Below are 23,762 nucleotides of genomic sequence, written 5' to 3' on the forward strand. Positions count from 1 at the left end.
AGTCTGTTCCTTGGGTCAGCTAGTTTTGCCTTGCTGCTAGTACAAGATAGGGGAGGGGGTGCCAAATGGGCTCAGACAAATGTCAGTCAGTACATCTTTTAAAATATTTTTATTTGTATTATAGAGTTTTGTAGACCATAGAGATGTTGAAGTTGTTTTATCCTTGGCACATAATTTCCATTTTGGAGAAGTTTAAGAAGTCATGGGAATCAGAGAAAGGTCTAGTCCTCCATCTTGTTTGTCACATGACCAGGACGTCAAGCATATTGCAATACTTTGGGTAGAATGGGCAAACTCAAAGAAAAGATGAAGTAATAGATTTTGTATAAGGAAGAAATATAAAGTCCATGATTCTTGGTTGAAGTATGGAGCCAAGGTGAACTACTTGCATGGACATGAATGAATAAAAATTTTAAAGACCCAATTCTATTAACAATCCCCCTAGAATTGGTTATACATTTTCCTTTGTGTTCTGAATACTAAATTGCAGTTGTGATTTAACACTTCTGATATTTCCATTCAATTGTGTGGCTCTGTCTGGATCATTAAACATATATCAAGCACCTACTACATTCCAGGCACTCTCCTGAACCCTGGAGGTAAAAAGAAATAATATAGTATTTGCTCTCAAGGAGTTCACTCTATAATGGACATAAGGGCATAAGCAGGACTGTTTCATCAAAATGATTTTAAATATGAACACTAATGATTAGTAGTGGGACTTTGAACCCCAATTTTGTCACTTACCATCTGTGGGACTTAAGTCACGTAATATTTTTGCACCCGACTCTCCCCACATATAAAAGTATAAGATTTGAACAAATGAGCTCTAAAAATCACAGAAAGTCCAGTAATCCTCAGAACACCTTAGAAAAGTTTTTATAAGGGTCCTGTATGTTCCAGGAGGGAAAGGGAAGTGAGAAGACCAGGGTCTGAGACATAGTCTTATCATTACTAACCTGTTTGACTTTAGGAAAAGGCTTTGGGTTTCTTAGCCCTTGGCTCCATCATCTGTAAAATGTGAATGTTGGACTAGATGGCCACAAGTTTCCTTGCAGCTCCAGAGCTATAATCTTATAGTCCTAAATTATTTTCCACCATTCTGGCCCTTAGTTTCCTCATGAACGAAAGTTGCTGTTGTTGGGTTATTGTGGGGAGGGGGAAAGTGAGCAGTACTGTCTAACTTTAAATCTACTAGCTTACAGCATGTGTAGCAACACATAAATACATATACACAAAGAGTTGGAACTGTGGTTTTAAGTACCATAGAAACATCACCAAGAAAATCTTATATTCAAAATTCTATTAAAATACAGTGATTACAGCTTTTCCACTCATATAACTTAGACTATCCAAGATGCTTCTTTAAAAAGCTGTACACCATTTTATGGATTACGCCATAATGTTTACCTGCAAGAAAATTTTGGATCTATTTCTTTCATTTTCTTGAACATAGAATTAGCCTATTTATCTGGTAAATATGAGTAGCCCCTTTATTATTTTTCTGTAGCTTCATGCATCAAGGATCTAAGGGATATCATGCTTTCTTAAAAAAGTTAACAAGTTGCACAATATACTTACTTTCCATGTGTGAAATAATTCAATTATTTAATACGTTTGAAAGCATTATTTTTGACCACACCAATTTAACTCAGGTTTCAAAATGAAATCTCATAATTTGGTGCTTGCCAGATATCACCATCAAAATCCTTTAAAAATAATCATATAAAAATATTATTTATTTTCCTTTGAATTTTATTTGAACAGGTCATTGAAGCAATACAGGCTGTTCTTCTGGCTGAAGTTCAACACTATATGAAAACCTTAAGAAAGATATCCATCAACCACCCACCACTGTCCATGGTAGACAATGGAAATGGAGAGATGGAGACACTGCCAGAGAATGAACAGTCAGAACAGCTAGAGTTACAATGCGTTAAAAACATTCCTTTGCAAAGTAAGTGCAAAATTTATTGGCATATTCTTACGTCGGAACTTTTCTACTACTTAGAACGTGTTGAGAATGTGTTCATAATATATCATTTTGGAAAGACTCAAGCCAAGTGCCCTGTTTCTGACCTATCTGGCTATCAATTTTCTCTTACAATTGTCAAAGTTGTAAAGACTTCCAAATTCCATTATTATCTTCCCTCACTGCATATTTTCAGTAAGAAACAGTGTATCATATCTCAATTTTGAGTAAAACGTAAAGCAGAAAGTTAAAGTACAATCAGAAATCATGTTTTCGTTCACAGATGCAATTAAAATTTATTTTTTTGCTATTGAAAATTTCATTCTCATACAGTAGGCACTAAATGCTTCCATTTTATATCTTAATAATGACCTTGTGTTATGTTTCTTTTTTTTTTAGCAACAAGAATATGATTTGGAAATTAATCTAGTTTTACAGTTAGATCATTCCGTTTTACAACAAACTTTGTCATCATAACTTTTTAATGGTGCTAATGTTTATAGTTGGACCAGAGGGAAACTGAATTTATGTTATGGAATGATATTCATGTTTTTAGCCCATTAGATGAGTCTTGTAAATGAAGTGACCTAAATTTTCCTTTCTGTCTTATCAGTGAGGCTTCACAAAAGCAACTAATTTACAATCTGATTGAGTGTGTGTCTGTAATGAAAATTTGTTACCACATGCTTATTTCCAATATGTGAAAATTATCAGTGATACTATGAATAAAAAAGAAAAATGGCATCCTCTTTATCTAGAACTAAGAAGGATGCTAATATATTAAAAATATTAAACCTTTGAAAAAGTATCACAAATGAAAGTATATTTTCCTCTGATGAGTATATTGCATTTTTAAGTAAGGTTATTAATTTGAGTTCATGATTCCTATTTCGTTAAATGTAGTTAAGGACAAGTGACTGTTTCAGGTTTAGTACCTCAGCGGATTCACATCCTTAGTGTCTAGAGATGTTTAGGCTCTAAAATTGTATTTTTACTGGTTCATCTGTGGCATTTGAACCCTAATGAATTAATTCCCAGTAACCCAACTATTTTATGGCTCATGATTATAATTTACAATGAAAACTATAGTTACCAAGCAGATTGGAATATTCATGTTGGCTGCTGACCCTGTTTTCCACTACAGAAAACCTATTTGAGAAACTAAACTGGTACTAAGAGTTTGCTTGGTGAGTGCAGAGCAAGAGCAAAGAGAGGAAGAGTATTCATGTGGCATGTGCTTAAAGCAGGAAATATGGAGTTAAGAAGATATGGGATTTAATCCAGTCTCAAACTTTTCCTAGTTTTATGACTCCATCAAGTCATTTAATATCTCTGAGCATTTATTATCTGTGCAATGGGGATAATAATAGCACTTCCCAGATTCGTTTTGAGATAATGTGTATAAAACACTTTGCAAACATAAAAGTGTTATACAAATGTGAGTTGTTATTGTTAAATTGTTAGAGTCCGAATAAAAGTTGTCCTGGGACAAGTTGCTCTCCCACCTGTCTTTAATATTTATCAGACTGTTGGGAAGATGGATAAAATGTTTGCTTTTTGTGTTGGGCTACAAGCTCGTCTTCCATCGAGTTACTGAAAGTATTTTGGGGGCAACTGAAGTAGCAGACAGTGTGATGGGGATGATATGAGTTTTACCTTATTACACTGGTTTTCATTTATTTTTAAAGAGCTTTTCAATTCATGCAATTTGAAGGTTATATGAATTCTATGGCAACTTCCATAAACGTTTTTAAAATGTAAACTAACAATTTTGTCTATGATGATGCTTTTGTTCTAATACAGTTTATTTTTTAAATTATCAATAATATTGTAAGGGTTTTATTTGTAGTGGGGGTGTTGTAATCTGTTCATGAAAAATAGTGAACTTTTAGCATTTGTTCCTAGCCCCTTGATTTTATTTTTGCAGGTATCCATTAGGTACTAAATTTTGTAAGCTGTAGTAATGTTTTGTATTTTCTACCATTTCCTCATAAAGTTGTTACTAATAAGTCCAGTTTTCTTAAAGATGGCTCCTTTTTTTTAGTTTTCCAAGCAATGATACGGTAGTAAGTAGTAAGTGGCATAGGTGGGATTTGAACCCAGGTCCTCTGCCTCAGTGGATGGAGCAGCAGTCAGAAAGACTCATCTGCATGAATTCAAATCCGGCCTCAGACATTTATGAGCTGTGTGACCCTGGGAAAGTCACTTAATATTCTTTGCCTCAGTTTCCTCATCTCTAAAATGATCCAGGAAAGGAAATGACAAACCTCTCTAGTATCTTTGCCAAAAAACAAAACAACCAAACAAACCCAAACAGGGTCACAAGGAAATGGACATGACTGAAAATCACACCACAGCCTCTGCTACTAGAGGCAGTACTTTTTGTCTCTCTGTCATATTGCCTCCGACATAGGCACCTTAATCTCAAAGGGTAAAGCTATTAAAAGTCACCCTGGAGTGTGGAGTACTTGTAGGATGTAGTTGCTGTAGATAGTTAATTTTCATTCATGTTGGGTAGATTCTGGTTAGGACCCTGTCAGGGGCTGATCTTTTCCCTATAATTTGATATCTGCATATCTCAGGGGGGGAGTTGTCCTCTATTTTGGTATCCTTGGACTTGGTCCAACGATGAAAACTCAAAGGTCTTCTGTCACATTGCCCTCCACTCTGTTCATAGTCCTTCAAAGAACAATTCCATTGGTTCCATGAAATTCAGCCATCCTAAGCCTTCTGTCCACTATTGCACTACTTTCCTGGGTCTTGTTCTGAGGTATGCTCAAGTGTTAAATTATCCTGTAGTTACAGTGGTAGGAGATGCAGTATTTTGGTGAGAAAGGGAAATCTGAAAAAGAATTTAAAGCAGGTTTATGTGTATGTGTTTATATGTGTGTTAAAATGAAAACTCTCGAGTAAGATTACTATTAATATTTGCCATCTACAAACCCTTTAGAAACCATGTACCTGCAACTGTGAAATCAAATATGGGTTCTGAAGTCAAAAGCATATATTTGAGTCTTAGTTTTGGTACTTATTGTATGATCTTGGCTGAGTAAATCTATGAGTCTCAATTTTCTCATCAGTTAAAAATACAAATGAAATAATTTATATTACTGTACTTTCTAAATGTAAAAAGACACTTAATCTTTCTCTTTTCAGTTTCCTCAACATTAAAATGGAGATAATAATACCACCTATTTTGCAGAGTTGTGAGGATCAAATGGTAAAAGTACCTAGTGTAGTCCCTGGCATACAGTAGGCACTTAATAAATGCTTCCTTTTAATAAATACATAAGTTTGTTATTTAAATAATTTGACTTGATAAAATTTTTGAAACATTAAAATTAATTTATTTCCTAAATAAATCCCTTTCCCTATTATCAGTAATATTTTCAATTATTTTTACCTGGGGCAGATAAGTAAGCTGATAAGGAATTTTTATAAAATATCAATTATACTTTTTAAAATCTCTTTGGAAGGAGTCTAGTATGTTAGCCCCAATTTTAAAACCTTTCCATTGAGAAAACTAGGAGTTTCACATAGGAAAGACATTTGTGTTTGTCCTTCATTGCCAAAAAAGACCATGCCATCAGAGAAATGATGACATGACTTGCACTTGACTTTGGTTTGTTTTTTTTTTTTGAGTAAGGAAGGGCTGTGCAGGTTGCCAGCCTCACTTCTCCTCCAGAGCTATCTGAATCCAGTGACCAGATATTCATCAAGATGACTGGAGATGACTCAGAATGAGGCAATTGGGGTTAAGTGACTTGCCCAAGGTCACACAGCTAGTGAGTGTCAAGTGTCTGAGGTGAGATTTGAACTTAGGTCCTCCTGACTCCTGCGCTGGTGCTCTATCCACTGCACCACCTAGCTGCCCCAAAGAGAAGACATTTAGACTTCCAGTGAAATGCTATAAGTGTACCATTGGCAAAATATGGATTTATTCAAGTATACTTGATAGAGGACTAAGGGAAGATCATGCTTTTTAAAATTTTGTCTTGTTTTTTTCTAGCAATGGAGACGTTTTCTGTATTCAATTTCACATTCCATCTAGATTTGTCCAAGTAGAGTTGGGCAACCAAATGTATTATTTCACTACAAGCCCTCTTTCACAGTAGGCCTTTTCTCATTCTTAGTTGTGTTATCCTTTGATTAGTCTTTAAAATCGCTTTGATTTTGCTTTTTAATTGAACAAATTAAAAAAAATTATTAAGTGCTTTTTATTGTCAAAACACTAAGCTAAGAGCTGGTGATACAAATAGAAAAGTAAAGTAATCCCTGATCTCAAGGAGCTTACATTTTAGTAGGGTGAGCCTTCAGATGTAGGGGACTGGTGGTCAGGAAGAAATGAGTATTTCAGCTTAAAAGTTTCCAGCTTAAAGTCATAGACATGGTAAATAAATGCCACTGGGGAGATGATTTCTTCCTTCCCAGTAATAATGGCAGTACTGACTGAATTACATGTTGATTAATTACCTCCCTGTAATGCATTCAATTTCCCAGTTGTGTGGAAGAGAGCAAAGAAAGGTTTTGTTCTTGGGTGTTCTGAAGCTATGTCAGAATAACTCAGTGAAAGCCAGTTGTTAAATTTTCAGTGTAAACTTTTGCAAACACTGTAAATCAGGGCTTGATTTATTGGTTTGCCAATTGTTTAGTTTTAAGAAATTAATGGAGAAAATGTTAATAATGCAGATTAAATTTAAAAGTACATGTTGCATTTTTAGAAAGTTGATTGTTAAACATTTAATTCCACATCTTTGATTACATCTTCATTTCGAAAGCTGCTTAAATTTTATAATATTAGTAATAACTATAACTTTTCAGTGTTGTAATAATGCATTAAAGGTTTTTAGAGAAATACCTTCATATATATTATCTTACTTGATCCTCACTGCAATCCTGTGTTAAGGTTAGGAGGGCATTATTATTCTATGAGATGCTATGTGTTTTACCCACGGTCATATAGCTAAAACTACAACTTAGGTTTTGTGATCCATGTATAGTGTTCTTTAGTTTTACCATCTCAATTATGCAGTGTACCAAAATAGAAATAGTGCAAAAGATAGGTCACAATTTCAAAATTTGACCCAAAGCATCAATATATTATGGAAGAACTGTGTTTGAATTCTTGCTCTACTTACATAGCTCATAAATAGCTAACACCAAAGAATGAGTGATGCTAGATTGTATTTTGAATGCTAACCATGTCAGCTCCCCACCCCTTTTTAAATTTGTTTGCTAGACATGTTTTTTTTTTCTCATAGATTTAGAGCTAGATTTATATCTTAGAGATCATCTTGTCCATCCCTCTTACTTCATGGTTTCATTTCAATTCAATAAGCATTTATTAAGCGCCAACTGTGTGCTGTACACTAAGATAAAATATAGATATGAGAGAAAAAAATCTTATGGCCTCTGACCTAAAAGATGAAGAAACTAAATCTATATACTATATAATATATTATATATAAATATAATATATAATATAATAAATCTATATAAAAATATAAGAGGTTAAATAATTTTGGAAGGCTTTACAAATAATTTAATTCTTAAATGAGCATAATCAGTTGCAACAGACTGGGAAATTAGGCACTGTGGGACAATATGACTCATCTTATGGCATGTTTTAGATTTATAAATTATGAAGTATATTAATTTTGCTTTCAAATGTTTACCTTTAATAAAAACACCTGACATTTGTACATTTTAAAGCTTGCAAAGGTGCACATGCACATACATGTATGTATGTATGTACATATATGTATGTATATGTGTGTGTTTTCGTTTGAACCTCTCAGTTCTCTTGTGAAACAGATGAAGAAATTAAGCCTTAAATGTTTTGCTTACAGTACACAACAAGTAAGTAATAAAGACAGAATTTGAATCTAGGTGTCGTTCACACCAAGCTCAGTTCTCTAGAGAGCAGACTCCAGACGTTTTGCCATACTGTCTCCCCGGTATGTTTGTTTGGAATACTTGCCTCCTAGGAGCCATATTTTTGTAGCTATTGTCATATCTATATTGTTGATTTATGTGTAAGTTGTAAGGTTGTTGTTTTTGCCTGTGGCTATGTTTTTTGTTTGTTTGTTTATAATGCCTACATGGTTATCATTTACAAATCCTTCCTAAGGTGGAATTGAGAGATTCAGTTTAGTTTCCAATAACTTTAAGGCTAAGATTTAGCATGTGCGAAAACTGTAATGGTTTTTGTTTTAAAATGCATTTGAAAGTTATCCCCCTCCACTATTTTTTTCACTAGCTGTTTGGAATCAGTTTAAGGAAGTGCTCTAAAATCTTCCATTAAATAAATTGGTCGTGGTAGAAATGGAGACTTTGCAGATAAAACTGTCACTTTGGAATTATCGGTTGAATTTAAATTTCGAGTTAAACTGTGTTGGAGTGTAGATGATGTATCAAATAGGGGCATTGCAAATAATCTTTTTTTATTGCATACAAAGTTTTCAAAGTCTTTTATCTACAAAATGAACTGATGACAAAATGCCTTTTTTAAATGGCGAAACAAACCCCTACATTTGTAGTAAATCAATGGAAAACATCTCTTCACTAGAAAAAGTCCTGAGGCCTTCTCTGGCAGAAGGTCTCAGGGCAGACTTCCTCTGCCTGCTGGGCTTTTCAGAAGGAAATCTGTCTGGTTCAGGAAAGCATTTTACACTTAGTTGAATACCTCACTGGGGAAACCCTTCTGTGATGGTCTTTTTCTATGGTAAATGAGTCTTCCCCCACCCTCTGTGAGGTCTCCCTGCCTGATTAAGAAAGGCCAGAGAGTTGATCTTTATGGTCACAGAAGATTTTAGGGTTTTTTTCCTGTTGGAATAGTCCATGTGATTGTTGATTCATTTCCAGTGCCAATTTGGCCAAAATGTCTACTCGCATTTTTTTTTTTGTACTAAAAAATAATTCTGCTTTCTTTAAGATTTAGATCTTTCTCTTTTCAACCAGGAGTCCTGTGTTCTCTGACAGCTGTACAGATAATTAAAATATATCTTTTGAACATCTTGAAACCTGGAGGATGATTGAATATTTCATTTAGACACCAGCTTGGTTCCCCCTTTTCTAACAATCAGAATACAAATTTATTCAGATTCATCCAAATTCCCCTAGACAAGGCAATGGTGAATCTACTTTTTCATGTTATGAAACTTCCAGTTGGACTTTGTTCACAAATGTTATCTAAGTTTCCATTGAGCACCTTTTAGACTTTAAACACAAAACATTAAAAATGATAACAGGATTTAGATGAGCATAATTTTTTTGTATTTCTCTCAGTGTGATCTGTATTTTTAATGACAAAACTCATGAAAGAAACAAAAGGAAAGGAAATAACTGAACTTTCCTATAACTAGATTGGCATCCTTAGTCAGTGTCATGGAGTCCTTGAAAGCCCAAGAATCTGGAGACCCTCTGGTAGCTCTGCCACTAAATCCTTATGTATGTAGCATGGAGTGAGTTGCTTCATATCATTAGAACTATTTTGTCATCCTTAAAACAAAGCAGTTAGATTAGGTGAATTCTAATGTCACTTCCACTTGTAAGGTTCTGTGATTCCGTGATTCTGTACATAAAGAGAATTACCAAAACCTGGCTTTCCGTATTCTTCTGGAGTACCCTCCACTTCTCTACTTTTCCCTCTATTTGTGTAGTAAGGAAAAGCAGCATGGTATAATGAATAAAGGATCTGCCTGTGAGTCAAGAAGACCTTGGTTGGAGCCCTGCTTCTAACACGTACTGTTTGTAAGACTCTGAGTAAGTCACTTAACTCTTCAGACCCAAGGAAATTCTCTAAGACTGTAAGTTGCATAGGAAATCAACAAAGACAGGAGCGACCTTACCATATGCACAAGTAGTGTGTTTACCCACAATAGCAATTCCCACAAAGCCACACATATAGCATCACTAATAACTCAGGACATTTGTCATTGATCTATCTTCCCCTGAATCTTTTCCTTACCTCTTTCCCTTCTTTTTCAACCCTCGTCCTCCTTGAAAAATAAAGATGGTAGTGTGTCAAATCTAATCAGAATCAACATGGACTTCTTTTTCCAATTGGAATGAGTAAAACCAAGAATACATTGTATACAGTAACAACAATATTGTTTTAAGACCAACTTTGAGTGAATGAGTTGCTTATTTTTACTGTTATAAATACCCAAATTAACTACAAATACATATGAGGGAAGGTTCTGCCTGGATCCAGAGAAAGAACTGATAGGTAGAAGTATGTATAAAATGATCTCATACACACACACACACACACACGTATCTAATGGGAGCCATCTCTAGGGTAGGGGGGAAGGAAAAAAAAAGAAATTTACATGATAACTATTAATATATTTAAAAGGAATAATACGTTACACATAAGAGAATTACAGTTTCATGTGCAATCATATTTTTATTATACTGTGTTATAAAAATGCTTGTTTTATTCCATAAATTAAAAATAAGATAAATAAAAATTTTAAAAATGAATCAATGTGAACTAGTGCTAAGAGGGATAAAGGCTGTTTATGTTCTTTGTGAGCCTTTAAATATACTTTTGCTTTCCACAGCCTTCCCCCTACTCTTTTATTTAGGAAAGTCTTAAAAGAGGGAAAGAGAAGCCAAAGGGGGAAAAAATGGTGGTACCCTTAAGCTCATAAGAGAGAAGATCATGCCAGGAATTACCCTTTATATTTGGAATCTCTGACCTCCCTATGTGTCTGTGTGGTGTGTTGGGGGAACTAGAGAATGGTCAGGTTCTCCTTTTATTGCCTTTAGGGAAGTAGTTCTTCAGAGGTTTAATCTGGCTCTTCCATCTCCAACTCCATAGCACTACTCTATGCCACTTCGTTTCTTCCGCTTTCTTTCTATGCATTCTTACATTCCACCCACACTTCCCCTGCTCCAGCCCCTCAAGTCTTTCCTGGTTGTTTCCAGTAGCTCCACCCGCAGGTTCTGATACTTTGAATCATTCCAGGGCCTAGTCTACAAGAAGAGATGGCCCAAGTAATCTATCCAAAACACATTGGTCTTTATTGAAGTGTTCCAATGTTTCATTCAAAGTAGGGGAGAGGTGGGTTGGAAGAGAACAGGAGAAGGCTGGGCACTATAAATTGTCCTAGTTGATGGAAACAAGGAGCAACACAATCCGAGCACCTCGGCATAACATACTTGCCAACCCTTCTATAAATGAATTCAGCCCATAACTGAGTGACACAGCATTATATTACATGAGATATAATTCAAACCTGCATTTGGTCACCAGGTCCTACTGAAAACTGTCAAGGTAGCCTGTCCAGTCAGGATGAAGACTAAAAGGAGGGACTCAGGGCTTTAAAGAGCTTGGGAGAAAGAATGACCACACCACCAAAAAAGTAGTGAAGCTCATTGTAGGAAAAAGGGACTAGAGCAGAGGTAGGGATTAAAGAAGGGAGGAGTACACTTGGCACTAGATAGAGGATGCGGAGAAGGGCCCTCCTTCCAATAGTGCTTTTTTGGATGTTTTTTGTTAGAGTTCACAAATTAGCCGAAGATAAAGCTGTGCTTCCTGTAGCAATCCTCTGCGTGTCTCTCGTGGAGGTCCTCCGGAGTTCTATTTTAGTGGTTTCGTGCTCCTTTCAAGGGGAACTCCCTTTTCTGTCATCCCTCCCTTCCCCATTTAGCTTCAGTCTCAGTCTTGGCTGCTTCCTCTGTCCTCTGAGTAGGCGATACAACGCCACCCCAATTAGTTTCCAAAGAAGTTTCCATAGCATAGTAAGTATGCGTTCTTATTTACATCCAAAGACCTAAAAGTTCTTAATGAAAGGAACTTTGAATATCACAATAGCTCAAAGTGGACTGATTGGTGCCCAGAAATTGTAGCAAAGAATTTCCTTGTACTTTTGGAGTTCTCTGGGGCCTGGTTTTGCTAAGATGCATGATGGGATAATGGATCACCTACTGAACTTAGACTCAGCTTTGAATTCCTGCAGTGAACACTAAATAGAATGATGACCTTCAAGAACTCATTTTACCTTTTAAAGACCGAGTTGCCTTATCTGTAAAATGAGGGGTTTGGATTAGGTGATCTTCAAGACCGCTTCCAGTTTTGCATTTGTGGTTCTCGTGTGGCATGGTGGGCTGTAAACATGGAATATCATGTGTGGAGTCTAATAACTAGGACAATTTCACTGGAATATGAAAGGGAGTGATATCAAATAAATCTGCAAAGATAGGATGGAACCTGAATACGATGAGCTTTGTAGGCAGTAGGTAGCTACTATAGCTTCTTGAACAAGGAAATGCCTTAGTAAGGCCTGTCCTATCAGAAGTTTATTTTGACATCCTTGTAGAGGTTGTGTTGAGGAGGGAGACTAAAATCCAGGAAAACAAATAGGAAGCAGTTGTAGCAGACTGGGGGATAGATAATGAGGGTCTGAATTAGGGTGGTAGCCATGTAGTTTCAGGGAAAGGGATAATTAGGTGATAATGTGCACGAAGAATCAAGAAGGTAGCCAACCAGACCTGGTAAGTGATGGAGGGTTGAGGTGTGGGAATGGATTGGGAGATCAAGTCTAGGATGAGTCTGATGTTGAAAAGCTAGTTGGCTGGAACAGTTGGACTAAAACATTGCTTATTTGTGTTCCCTGAAGTCAGCATTCCCATTTCCCACTTCCATAATTGGAACGCACTTTTTCACCAGCTATGCAATTAGTTTGAGATTTACAGGCTAAATTCCTTCCTTTCTTCCTTCCCTTTCTTTTTCCTTTTTCTTTCTTTTCTCAAAGACCAAACCATAAACCCATTTCACTCTGAAACTCATAGATTGGACCACAATAGGTCCCTCCCCAAACTCCACTTAATGGCTGTATTTTGAGCCTTCCTGGCTTAGTGTGAATGTCAGTGATAACTAACTGTTTCTTTTTGGTCCACCAACACTGAGGATCCTCCTCTCCCAGTCTGATTTTTTTTTTAATTAAAGGGACCAGCCTTTGACTGACTTCTTAAAGAGGCATATTCCCTGAATGGTTCTCAAAGTGAGAACCTGAAAAGGTCTAAAAGGGCCAGGGTGTGGTCCTGATGAATATCTGGTCACTGGACCCAGATGGCTCTGGAGGAGAAAGCGAGTGTTGTGACCTTGCACAGCCCTCCTTCACTCAAATCAAAGTCAACTGCAAGTCATGTCATCATTCCCTGATGTCAAACACAAGAGCTCCCTTCAAGACTCAGATCAGATGTCTCTTCCTTACAAGAGACTTTTATGAAATTCCTTCATTGTGAATACTCTTCTTTAGAAATAATCACGTATTTTCTTATCTGTGTACATTCTATATCTCTATTGTCCTTTTTCATTTTCTCTTTGCATCTTTGTGCTTCTCATTGGCTCACATATAATAAATATTTGTTGAATTAAATGTTTTCTCAGAATTACTTTTGTTTTCTGAATTTCTCATACTAGAGGAATTTATAATCAATTTGTTAATTATTTTGTTTGTTGCTGAAGAATAAAACTTTTTATATGTTTACGCTATGTTTTGGGAGCTCTGCTATTTTTAAATGTCATCAAATTTTAAGAAAGTGAAGGCCTTGCAAATGTCTATTTTTTTCTTTTACCTAAAATTTCTAAAAATATAGCGGTTGGCTTATTTCCAAATGAAGGCCTCCTTTCTCACACTGGCATAATTTTTTTTAACTTCTAGAAGACTTTTAATACTGATTCTTTTATTTGATCTTCACAACTACTCTGTGAGGTAAGAAGTCCTATATAAAATATTCATTTTGTAGATGAAGAAATTGAGAGAACAAATGATTTGTTGAAAGTGTATAGTTAATAGCATATCCAAAATTAGAATGTTTTTCTGATTCCTATTCCTATACTAGACCCTACTACTTCATACAGTTAAATTTCTCCTTGAAAGGCTATTACATTTTTGACATATTTCAAATATTCATTTTAAGAGAGAAAAATATTACATACCCCCCAAATAATTCCAGAAACATATTTCTACTGTTATTGGCAATCCAGTATTACAGTGTTTATCTTGTAATAACCAACTATTAGTCAAAATATTGTTTGATAAATGTATAGAAATTGATAACCACCAGTTCATTTCTTTTAGAGTGAACTTGATTTTCAAATATTAGTGTATTATTAGCTGGGTTCATATTACAAATATTTCCAGTAAGCAAACTCAAATGAATTTTATATTTAGCATCTAACTTGTGGCCTTTGAAGCATTAAATCTTATTTTAAATATTCAATTGAATTGTTTTTTGATCCTTTTTAGAAAAAATATTAGTGGTTAGGTATGAAGAGGGGGAAAAGCTTGCAGGATATATCTAAAACCATAGTTTATTTCATTTCTTATTTTGTAAATTTTGCCAGAGAACTTCTTAATGCTACAGAAATCAGATTTGGTGTGTATTTTTGCACAAAATCAAATTGTACAGGCGCCACCTCAGAGTTCTCCAAAACATTAGGAGGATAAGATTCCACCAGGATGTAGCTCAAGAAAGAAGTAGAGCTGTGTAAGGAGCTTTTGAGATAAAGCAGTAAGGATGTGTTTTACTGGAAAATGAAGGGTAGCAGAACAATATTTTTTAAAAGAACTTTACTTAGTTTTGTTCCTCTCTATTTGTGTATGTACTTGAGAGTCCTTGGGGCTCTGCTTTATAGAGATAGTGAAAGAAGGGTGGATGACCCTGAAGGCTGTATTCCAGTGTCACAATGTAAATGTTACTCTGTAGTAGAGTCACTAATGACATCAAGCACTTAACAGCTACCCTAGCAGGACTGTATGAGGAGGATCAACATACTAAGCTCATTTTATTTATTAAATCTGGGACGTTTCCCTTCCTGTATTTATTTAAGTTAATTCTAGTTCCCTTGTGCTCCATTCACCAAATCAAAATTCCCAATTTCCAAATGACTTTTCCTAAATTTAACCTTTCTGTTTGTTTCCAAGCCTGCTTTTGAAATGCCTAGTCATCAAGCAATGATCCTTTCTGATTACTCCTTGCCTTTAATCTCACAGTTGATGGAAGTGGGAAGAAGAAGTTTTGAGAATCCTGGGATCACAGACTTTACGCTAGAAGGAACTTCACAGATCAGCTAGTTGAGCTGCTTCATTTTACACTGGAAGGGTTTAGTGACTTTTCGAAGGTCGCTCAAGCAGGAAATGGCAAAGTTAGGATAGATACCCTTACCCTGGCCAGGTTCTTTGATGGTAAATCCATTTTTCCCCCCACAGTACCATATTGCCTTTGCTAATCTTTTTTTTTTAGCACAAAATGTTATTTTTTAACCAATAGCTCCAAAATTTTTGCTTACCCATTCTTATTTCAATTAGGAGTCAAATCATCATAGGAGTTAATTTTTTTATATGTTGATAAATTTGATTTTATCAATGTGCGTGGAGGCCTCTTTTTTCTGATGCAGAATGTAACCTCTCCATCTCTTCTCATTCTATATCTTTCTTATCTAAATTTTTCTAAAAATTCTTCCTAAAGAAGAAACCTTGTTTGGAAGGGCTTCATCTAATTCTTTTAATAACTAAGAGGTGCTGTGGTTAATATTGGGGGCTTCCTTCATTCTTACCTCATGATAGGTTTACCTTTTCTTGCCATTTATGTTCTAGGTCATTCCTGACTATAGGCTCTTTCTGATAGACAAGTAGTCAGTGATAAAATGCCTTATTGTGTCCACTCAATGGCCTTTGTTTTATTTGTAATGAGTTCTCCTGAGATCATATTGTATCTTTGGTTTGTAGCATTTTCTTTTCAGGAGACCTGTGGTGTTCAAGAACAGTTGAGATTTTGCTGAAATAAACAATTATGTAGAAGTACTATGCAGTTTCTCACCTTCACTCTGATCAAACCTGTTCTACTATTCAACTCCTGACCTTGTTTACTGTCCAGAAGCAGTACCTAGCAAACACATAAACACATACACATGTATGCACAAATGTATATATGTACACAAATGTATATAATGCACACACACACATACATGCAAATACATATACATGCACATATGGGTGTATATATATATGTATCATATACTTACATATTAATTCATTGTGCTGCCTATCATTATTTGAGCAAAATGTCTTCTACTTTGTTTTGACAATTTGGGTAATTAGATGAATATCTTTTATTCATGTGGTCATGTTAAAGTGATGAAGGTACTTAATTCCTCTCCTCACCAAAATACTGCAAGACTATTTCTGTATTAGACAAAAGAATCATGATGTACATAGCATTAATGCAGGTCTCTCTCCATGTTTACAATGGAGAATTTACTCAAACATTAAATATAGCAAACATTGGGTCAATAAAAACATCATGTTTGTATACAAACTGTGGTGTTCACAGCGTGAGAGCCATACTACTGACCTCTTCCCTTTTTCTAACCAAGAAGTAGCTTAAGATTGATCAGAGTAATGACTGTCTATGATTAGATTTGTATCTGGAGAACCTAGTGTATTATTTTAGAAACTTGATATCTCCTTGCCTAATTATCTTGATTTTGTCTCATAAAATAGTACTGCTTTTATTTGGCACACCAAAACCCAATTTCTATTGCACCTTTAATGATAACATCCTTATTTTTCTGCACTATATCAAGGATCATAGAAATGAACAAAAACTCACAGACAGTATTTTAAAATTTATAAAGCTTTGAGGAATAGTTCTCCTGAAACTTTTTTTTTTAATAAGCAAGTTCATTTTCCTTTTAGCACAGTAAGATTTTGGGTCTCTGTCAAGAGGTTTATTTTGTGACCAAGCAAGACATTAATTCACATAGAGAGGGCTTCCAGGAAGCTGTCTGAATGGGCTCTCTTCCAATGCTGTTCATTGGCATAGGCTCATTCCATACTTTTGTAAGGAGGCTATCACAGTAAGATTATAAAGGTGGCTTCCCAGAAGTGCAAGCAATTATTTACTCAAAAAGTCTGGCCATACCTCATAATTCAAAATGGTTTTCCCTAATCATATTTTTTCCTATACTCTCAGTAGAATGCTTCTTACAAACCTAGACCAGGTATTTTAGTAATACTGCAGATTACCCATCAAAACAAATATCTCTTTAAAGATGAATTTTGGAAAGTGCTTGTATCCTTTGGAGAAAATAAAGTGTTTTCAAGTACCATATTTTTATCCTCAGCACCACTTGACTTTTTATCTCTCAAACACTTATCATAAATGACTTATTGTTTCATTTGATTTTGCTCTGGGTTTTTGGAAGGTCACATGAGTACTTAATCACTCATTATCACAATTATTAATTCCATTTCCAGGGAGTTCTTGAAAATAGTCAATCAGGAATATGTAGATAGAACCATCTGTTTAACAACCCCACCTACAATTTTCATAGACTTTGTAGGTTAAAAAAAAATTTTTTTTAAAGGACTTCAGGGGCAATTCAGTCCAACTTGTAACTAACCAAGACCAACATCTTCAGTCAGTGGTCATCCACTTTTTTTCTTGAAGACGTCATGTAAAGAGCTAGGGAAGGCCATTATGAGGCATTCAGTTTTTGATTAGCTTGAATTGTTATGATTTTTCTCTTTTGCATCAGGTCTAAATTTGCTTCTCTGCTGCTTCCATTCAGTGCTCTCAGTTTTATCTTCCTGAGTCAAGTAGAAATCTAATTCCTTTCTCATTTAGTACCATGTCAAGGTTTACTCCACTAACCTGCACCCTCATGGGCAGAATGAGTCTTCAGAGGGTTATTGAATACTCACTTTGAGGTTCTAGGGATTACTTCCAGGGTCTCCTGGCTTTCAAGTACTATGGGTACCTGCCCCCCTCCAATGTGTTCCCCAGTGAATATCAGCCAAACTTTTTTAGACTTTAGAAAAAGTAAGTAGGCATAGAAAACACTCACACATCTATAGGCATGTATGCATATATATACATACATATGTATGTATGTATTTTTTCTAATAACTGACACTTGAATAATCTCAATGTCTCATGCTACTGTTAAATTAGACCTAGAGATCTATACTACTTAATATAGAAGAGATGACTTTAGCTTGAAATATTTTAGGTAAAAATTTAAAAAACCATGTGTCTCCTTAAAAAAAATACCAAAGTATAACCTCAAGGTCACATTATGTCATGAAGAGCTATATTCTATTTGCCTATCTTGATGAGTTTGCTATACACAATATACCTAAATGTATTGTTATTTAAGACACACTATTGGTAAATATTAAATACAATATGATGAGGTATTCTTTTCACATCAAGGGATTTAAGGTATCTGTTAAATTGCCCTTTCCAGAGTGGAATAACATTATTTCATTACTCATTCATAATACTTCAGCTAAAAATATGTATACCTCTCTAACAGAAAACAGGGTCATAATGGAATGACTGGTTATACTTTTTTTTTTAATTAAATTTATTTATTTAACTTTTAACATTCATTTTCACAAAATTTTGGGTTACAAATTTTCTCCCCATTTTTCCCCTCCCCCCCCCCAAACACCAAGCATTCTAATTGCACCTATGACCAATTTGCTCTCTCTTCTATCATCCCTCTCTGCCCTTGTCTCCTTCTTCTCTTTTGTTCTGTAGGGCCAGATAGCTTTCTATACCCCTTTACCTGTATTTCTTATTTCCTAGTGGCAAGAACATTACTCGACAGTTGATGCTAACACTTTGAGTTCCAACTTCTTTACCTCCCCCCCTCTCCACCCCTTCCCTTTGGAAGGCAAGCAATTCAATATAGGCCAAATCTGTGTAGTTTTGCAAATGACTTCCATAATAGTTGTGTTGTATAAGACTAACTATATTTCCCTCCATCCTATCCTGTCCCCCATTACTTCTATTCTCTTTTGATCCTATCCCTCCCCATGAGTGTCGACCTCAAATTGCACCCTCCTCCCCATGCCCTCCCTTCTATCATCCCCTGCACCCTGCTTATCCCCTTATCCCCCACTTTCCTGTATTGTAAGATAGGTTTTCATACCAAAATGAGTGTGCATTTTATTCTTTCCTTTAGTGGAATGTGATGAGAGTAGACTTCATGTTTTTCTCTCACCTCCCCTCTTTATCCCTCCACTAATGAGTCTTTTGCTTGCCTCTTTTATGAGAGATAATTTGCCCCATTCCATTTCTCCCTTTCTCCTCCCAATATATTTCTCTCTCACTGCTTGATTTCATTTTTTTAAAGATATGATCCCATCCTCTTCAATTCACTCTGTGCACTCTGTCTCTATGTGTGTGTGCATGTGTGCATGTGTGTGTGTGTAATCCCACCCAGTACCCAGATACTGAAAAGTTTCAAGAGTTACAAATATTGTCTTTCCATGTAGGAATGTAAACAGTTCAACTTTAGTAAGTCCCTTATGACTTCTCTTTGCTGTTCACCTTTTCATGCTTCTCTTCATTCTTGTGTTTGAAAGTCAAATTTTCTTTTCAGCTCTGGTCTTTTCATCAAGAATGCTTGAAAGTTCCCAATTTCGTTGAAAGACCATTTTTCCCCCTGAGGTATTATACTCAGTTTTGCTGGGTAGGTGATTCTTGGTTTCAGTCCTAGTTCCTTTGACTTCTGGAATATCCTATTCCATGCCCTTCGATCCCTTAATGTAGAAGCTGCTACATCTTGTGTTATCCTGATTGTATTTCCACAATACTTGAATTGTTTCTTTCTAGCTGCTTGTAATATTTTCTCCTTGACCAGGGAACTCTGGAATTTGGCCACAATGTTCCTAGGAGTTTCTCTTTTGGATCTCTTTCAGGCAGTGATTGGTGGATTCCTTGAAGACTTATTTTGCCCTCTGGTTCTAGAATCTCAGGGCAGTTTTCCTTGATAATTTCATGAAAGATGATGTCTAGGCTTTTTCTCATCATGGCTTTCAGGTAGTCCCATAATTTTTAAATTGTCTCTCCTGGATCTATTTTCCAGGTCAGTTGTTCTTCCAATGAGATATTTCACATTATCTTCCATTTTTCCATTCTTTTGGTTTGGTTTTGTGATTTCTTGGTTTCTCATAAAGTCATTAGCCTCCATCTGCTCCATTCCAATTTTGAAAGAACTATTTTCTTCAGTGAGCTTTTGAATCTCCTTTTCCATTTGGCTAATTCTGCTTTTGAAAGCATTTTTCTCCTCATTGACTTCTTGAACCTCTTTTGCCAATTGAGTTAGCCTATTTTTCAAGGTGTTATTTTCTTCAACATTTTTTTGGGTCTCCTTTAGCAGGGTGCTGACCTGCTGTTCATGCTTTGACTTCATGTCTCTCATTTCTCTTCCCAGCTTTTCCTTCACCTCTCTAACTTGATTTTCAAAATTCTTTTTGAGCTCTTCCATGGCCTGAGCCCACTGGGTGGGCTGGGACACAGAAGGCTTGATTTCTGTGTCTTTGCCTGATGGTAAGCATTGTTCTTCCTCATCAGAAAGGAAGGGAGGAAATGCCTGTTCACCAAGAAAGTAACCTTCTGTAGTCTTATTTCTTTTCCCTTTTCTGGGCATTTTCCCAGCCAGTGACTTGATCTCTGAATATTTTCCTCACACCCACCTTGCCTCCTGATCCTCCCAGCCAGTGTTTGTGGTCTGAGATTCAAATGCTGCTTCCAGCCTCAGGGCTTTTGGCGGGGGCAGGGCTGCTATTCAGTGTGAGATTAAGTTCAGGTGCTCAGGTGGGGGCAGGGCCGCCTCTCAGGCTCAGTTCCCTCAGGGAGTTTATGCACAGACCTTCAACAATGGATCCAGGCTCATGCCTGCTTGGGGAGCCCTGGTCTGCAGCTGCTTCTCAGCTTCTGCCTCCCGAGGGGGCCTGAGTTATGGGGGCACCCCACTCTCCTCTCGACCCGCCAAAGAGACCTTCTCACCGACCCCCGTCACCTGTGGGTGGAGGGATTTGTGCGGCCGCTGGAGATCCCGTCCCTGAAGCCTGCTCGGATCTGTTTCTCTCGGTGCCGTGGCCACGGCCGCGGCAGGTCTGGGCTGGGCTCCGTGTCTGCAGCACGACGGACCTTTTGCGAGAGGTTTGCAGGTCCCTCTGGAACAGAAATCTCCTTCACTCCACTGTTCTGTGGCCTCACTGCTCCAGAATTCGCTGTGAGTTACTTTATACAAATGTTCTATGGGTTGTGGGTACGGAGCTATGTGTATTTGCGTCTTTCTACTCCACCATCTTGGCTCCACCCCCCATGACTGGTTATACTTGATGGGGAAAGGAAAAATTGAGAAGATGAGGTGGTACTGCCTATCAAGGGAGGAAAAAAAGCATTAACTGAAGAGCTAGTTATCTGGGCATGGGTCTAATGATACTGGCAAGTAGATGGTATACTAGAAGGAACACCGGATTTGTCATCTAAGGATATTTGTTTTGGATTTGAGTCTTTGACATTTAAGGTTAGAAATGGAAGGGAAATTAGAGGTTATCTAATCTGGTGGTGTCACAGTCAAATGGAAATGGGGGCTACCAAACCATTAAGGATCTATGTGGGCCGTATATTGATCCAGGAAATTTTATATTTATGTGTCTGTAACATATGTGTGTATGCATGTGTGTACATATGTATATATTATGTGTGTATGTATATACATTTAAAAAAATATATCACTACATTAAAACCAAATAGGAACTATATTTTAATCTGGTTCATTATGTACTGGGGAATGTTGTGGGACATTGGAGACCTGGCTTCCTATTTGACACCTGATCTAATCTAATCCTCTCAGGTTTTTTTGCATAAAAAAACTAAGGCTCAGGCAAATTAAGTAACTTTCCTAAGGGCATATATGTAGTAAATTACAGTGGTAGAATTTGAATCCAGTCCTGTCCTTTGACTCTTGATCTGGGGCTTTTTCCATTAAACTGTGAGTTTCATACCCATGTAATGTTAGGCAACTCACTATACCTCTTTGGCCCCCAATTTCCTTATCTGATCAATGAGGGGATTGTAAAAGAAATAGTAAGATGATTTTTAATAATAATAATTAACATTTATTAACTGGTGGGTAGATGCTATTATTATCCCCATTTCACATATGAGAAAACTGAGGCAAACAGAGGTTAAAGTAACTTTCACAGCTAAGAAGTGGTGGAGGTCAGATTGAATCTCATTCTCCCTCCCTCCAGCAGCTTTCAACTCTAAATCTATGAATCTATGACCTGTCAATTGTTCTAGATATAGGGCAGGGTTAAAGGAAGGGAGCCAAAAAAGGGGAGTGGATTGGAGGAAATTACTAATTTTGTAAAGTGTTTTGGCATGATATCTCATTTGATCCTCACAACAACCCTTTGGAAATATATAACCCAGAATAAGGCAATAGAGAGAGATAAGAGCATGGCTAAAAGTAGAAATAGCATGAGGCTAGAAGCAAGGCAGAGGATAAATACTGAGTTTACATTAGAAAAATGGCCAGGCTTGTCCTTTGGTAGTGGGTGTTTGGAATTTTGAAGGCATTCTTTTTTTGCAACTGTACTGTTTATTCATGTATCCTGTTCAGTTGCTAGTGTTCACCAGGGCATATGTGGAATCTTTAATATCACTGTAATGACTCCATTTATTATAATGTAAAAAAAAAAAATCATGTAATCCTTGTTGAAGGAAAAGTAATTTCCCTTAAAAATGTCTAATACTCAGAGTTGGTCAAAGATGATATGAATATATCAACCTTCAGTAATTCTCACTTAAATCTACCTTAATATATGTACCTGATGTATAAAAGTCAGTGTTATATAAAAAGTCAGTGTAGAAGTGTTGTACTTTCAAGACATTGCCATCTTGAGACTCTTAAACTTAGGCACAAATTATGACCTGTCTTCAAATTATGTGGGCAGGTACACAAGGTTAATATGTTTCAAAATAGGGGTATATGTGTTGGTAATTAAAACTTTATCTGCAGATCATTTCACATTTTTATTTATATGGTGGAACCTCTAGCAAATAATATTGATTAGAGTCTAAAACTCTGGCACCTGTATAAAACATTTGTTTGGCATATCTTACAGCATGGACACAGATCACATCCCTTGAACAATAAAAATTAGGTACAAATTTACACTTGAAAGTACATTCTCTTTCTGTGGTTTATCATGAACTTCATTACAACCCTGGAGAAAGTCATATGTTAATAGACAGCATTTCTACCTCCATTTTATTAGGAATAAATAATAAAGTAATATTAATATGATAATATCTATTACTAATTTACCGAATCTCTCTCTCTCTCTTTTTTTTTTTAAGCAAATTTTAATCATTTATTTAGAGACCGATTTATTTTAGATAGCCTTTAGTGGGAATTTTAGTAGCCTTAAAGTAGTGATTTGGTCCATGGACTGTTTAAAATCCTTTTTTTTTGCTGTTTAAGGAGAGGAGGAAGTAGTTCTTGGCAAAGATACTGGAGTGATTTGCTATTTCCTTCTCCAAGTTATTTTACATATGAGGAAACTGAGGCAATCAGAGTTAAGTGACTTTTCCAGGATCACACAACTAATAAGTGTCTGAGGCCAGATTTGAACTCCAGAAGATGTCTTTCTGAATTCAGGCACTCTTTCTAATGTGCCACCTAGCTGCCTATATGATGAGCATATGGTTTGGCCAAATGAATAAGAGCTACAAAAATAAATTAGATAGGGTCCTTGCCTTTGAGGAATGTGCATGCTAGTATCTTTGATGATGTGGATATAATAATATCTAGCACTTAAATAATACTTTGTAGCTTGAAAAGTGCTTTACATATTATCTCAGTGAATTCTCAAAACCCTGGGAGGTAGAATCTATCATTTTCCCAATTTTACAAATGAGGTAACAAGCGGAGAGTTTAAGTGACTTGCCTAAGTCTAGTAAA

At 36.2% G+C, this 23,762-nt stretch overlaps 1 protein-coding gene across 6 annotated transcripts in view; it reads left to right on the forward strand.

Annotated features, from left to right (window-relative positions):
• The window catches only part of WDR72 (WD repeat domain 72), a 302,488-nt gene that overhangs the window by 211,468 nt on the left and 67,258 nt on the right, over positions 1 to 23,762 (forward strand). For 5 of the 6 annotated variants that reach the window (XM_072616144.1, XM_072616164.1, XM_072616155.1 and 2 more), the window contains one exon: positions 1,768 to 1,957. In XM_072616144.1, coding sequence (XP_072472245.1) covers positions 1,768 to 1,957 — 190 coding nt within the window. Of the gene's footprint in view, positions 1 to 1,767; positions 1,958 to 23,762 lie in introns of those variants that run through there. The other variant, XM_072616190.1, reaches the window with a different exon arrangement.

The sequence above is a fragment of the Notamacropus eugenii genome, chromosome 1 (assembly GCF_028372415.1).
Source record: "Notamacropus eugenii isolate mMacEug1 chromosome 1, mMacEug1.pri_v2, whole genome shotgun sequence".
NCBI classification, from domain to species: domain Eukaryota; kingdom Metazoa; phylum Chordata; class Mammalia; order Diprotodontia; family Macropodidae; genus Notamacropus; species Notamacropus eugenii.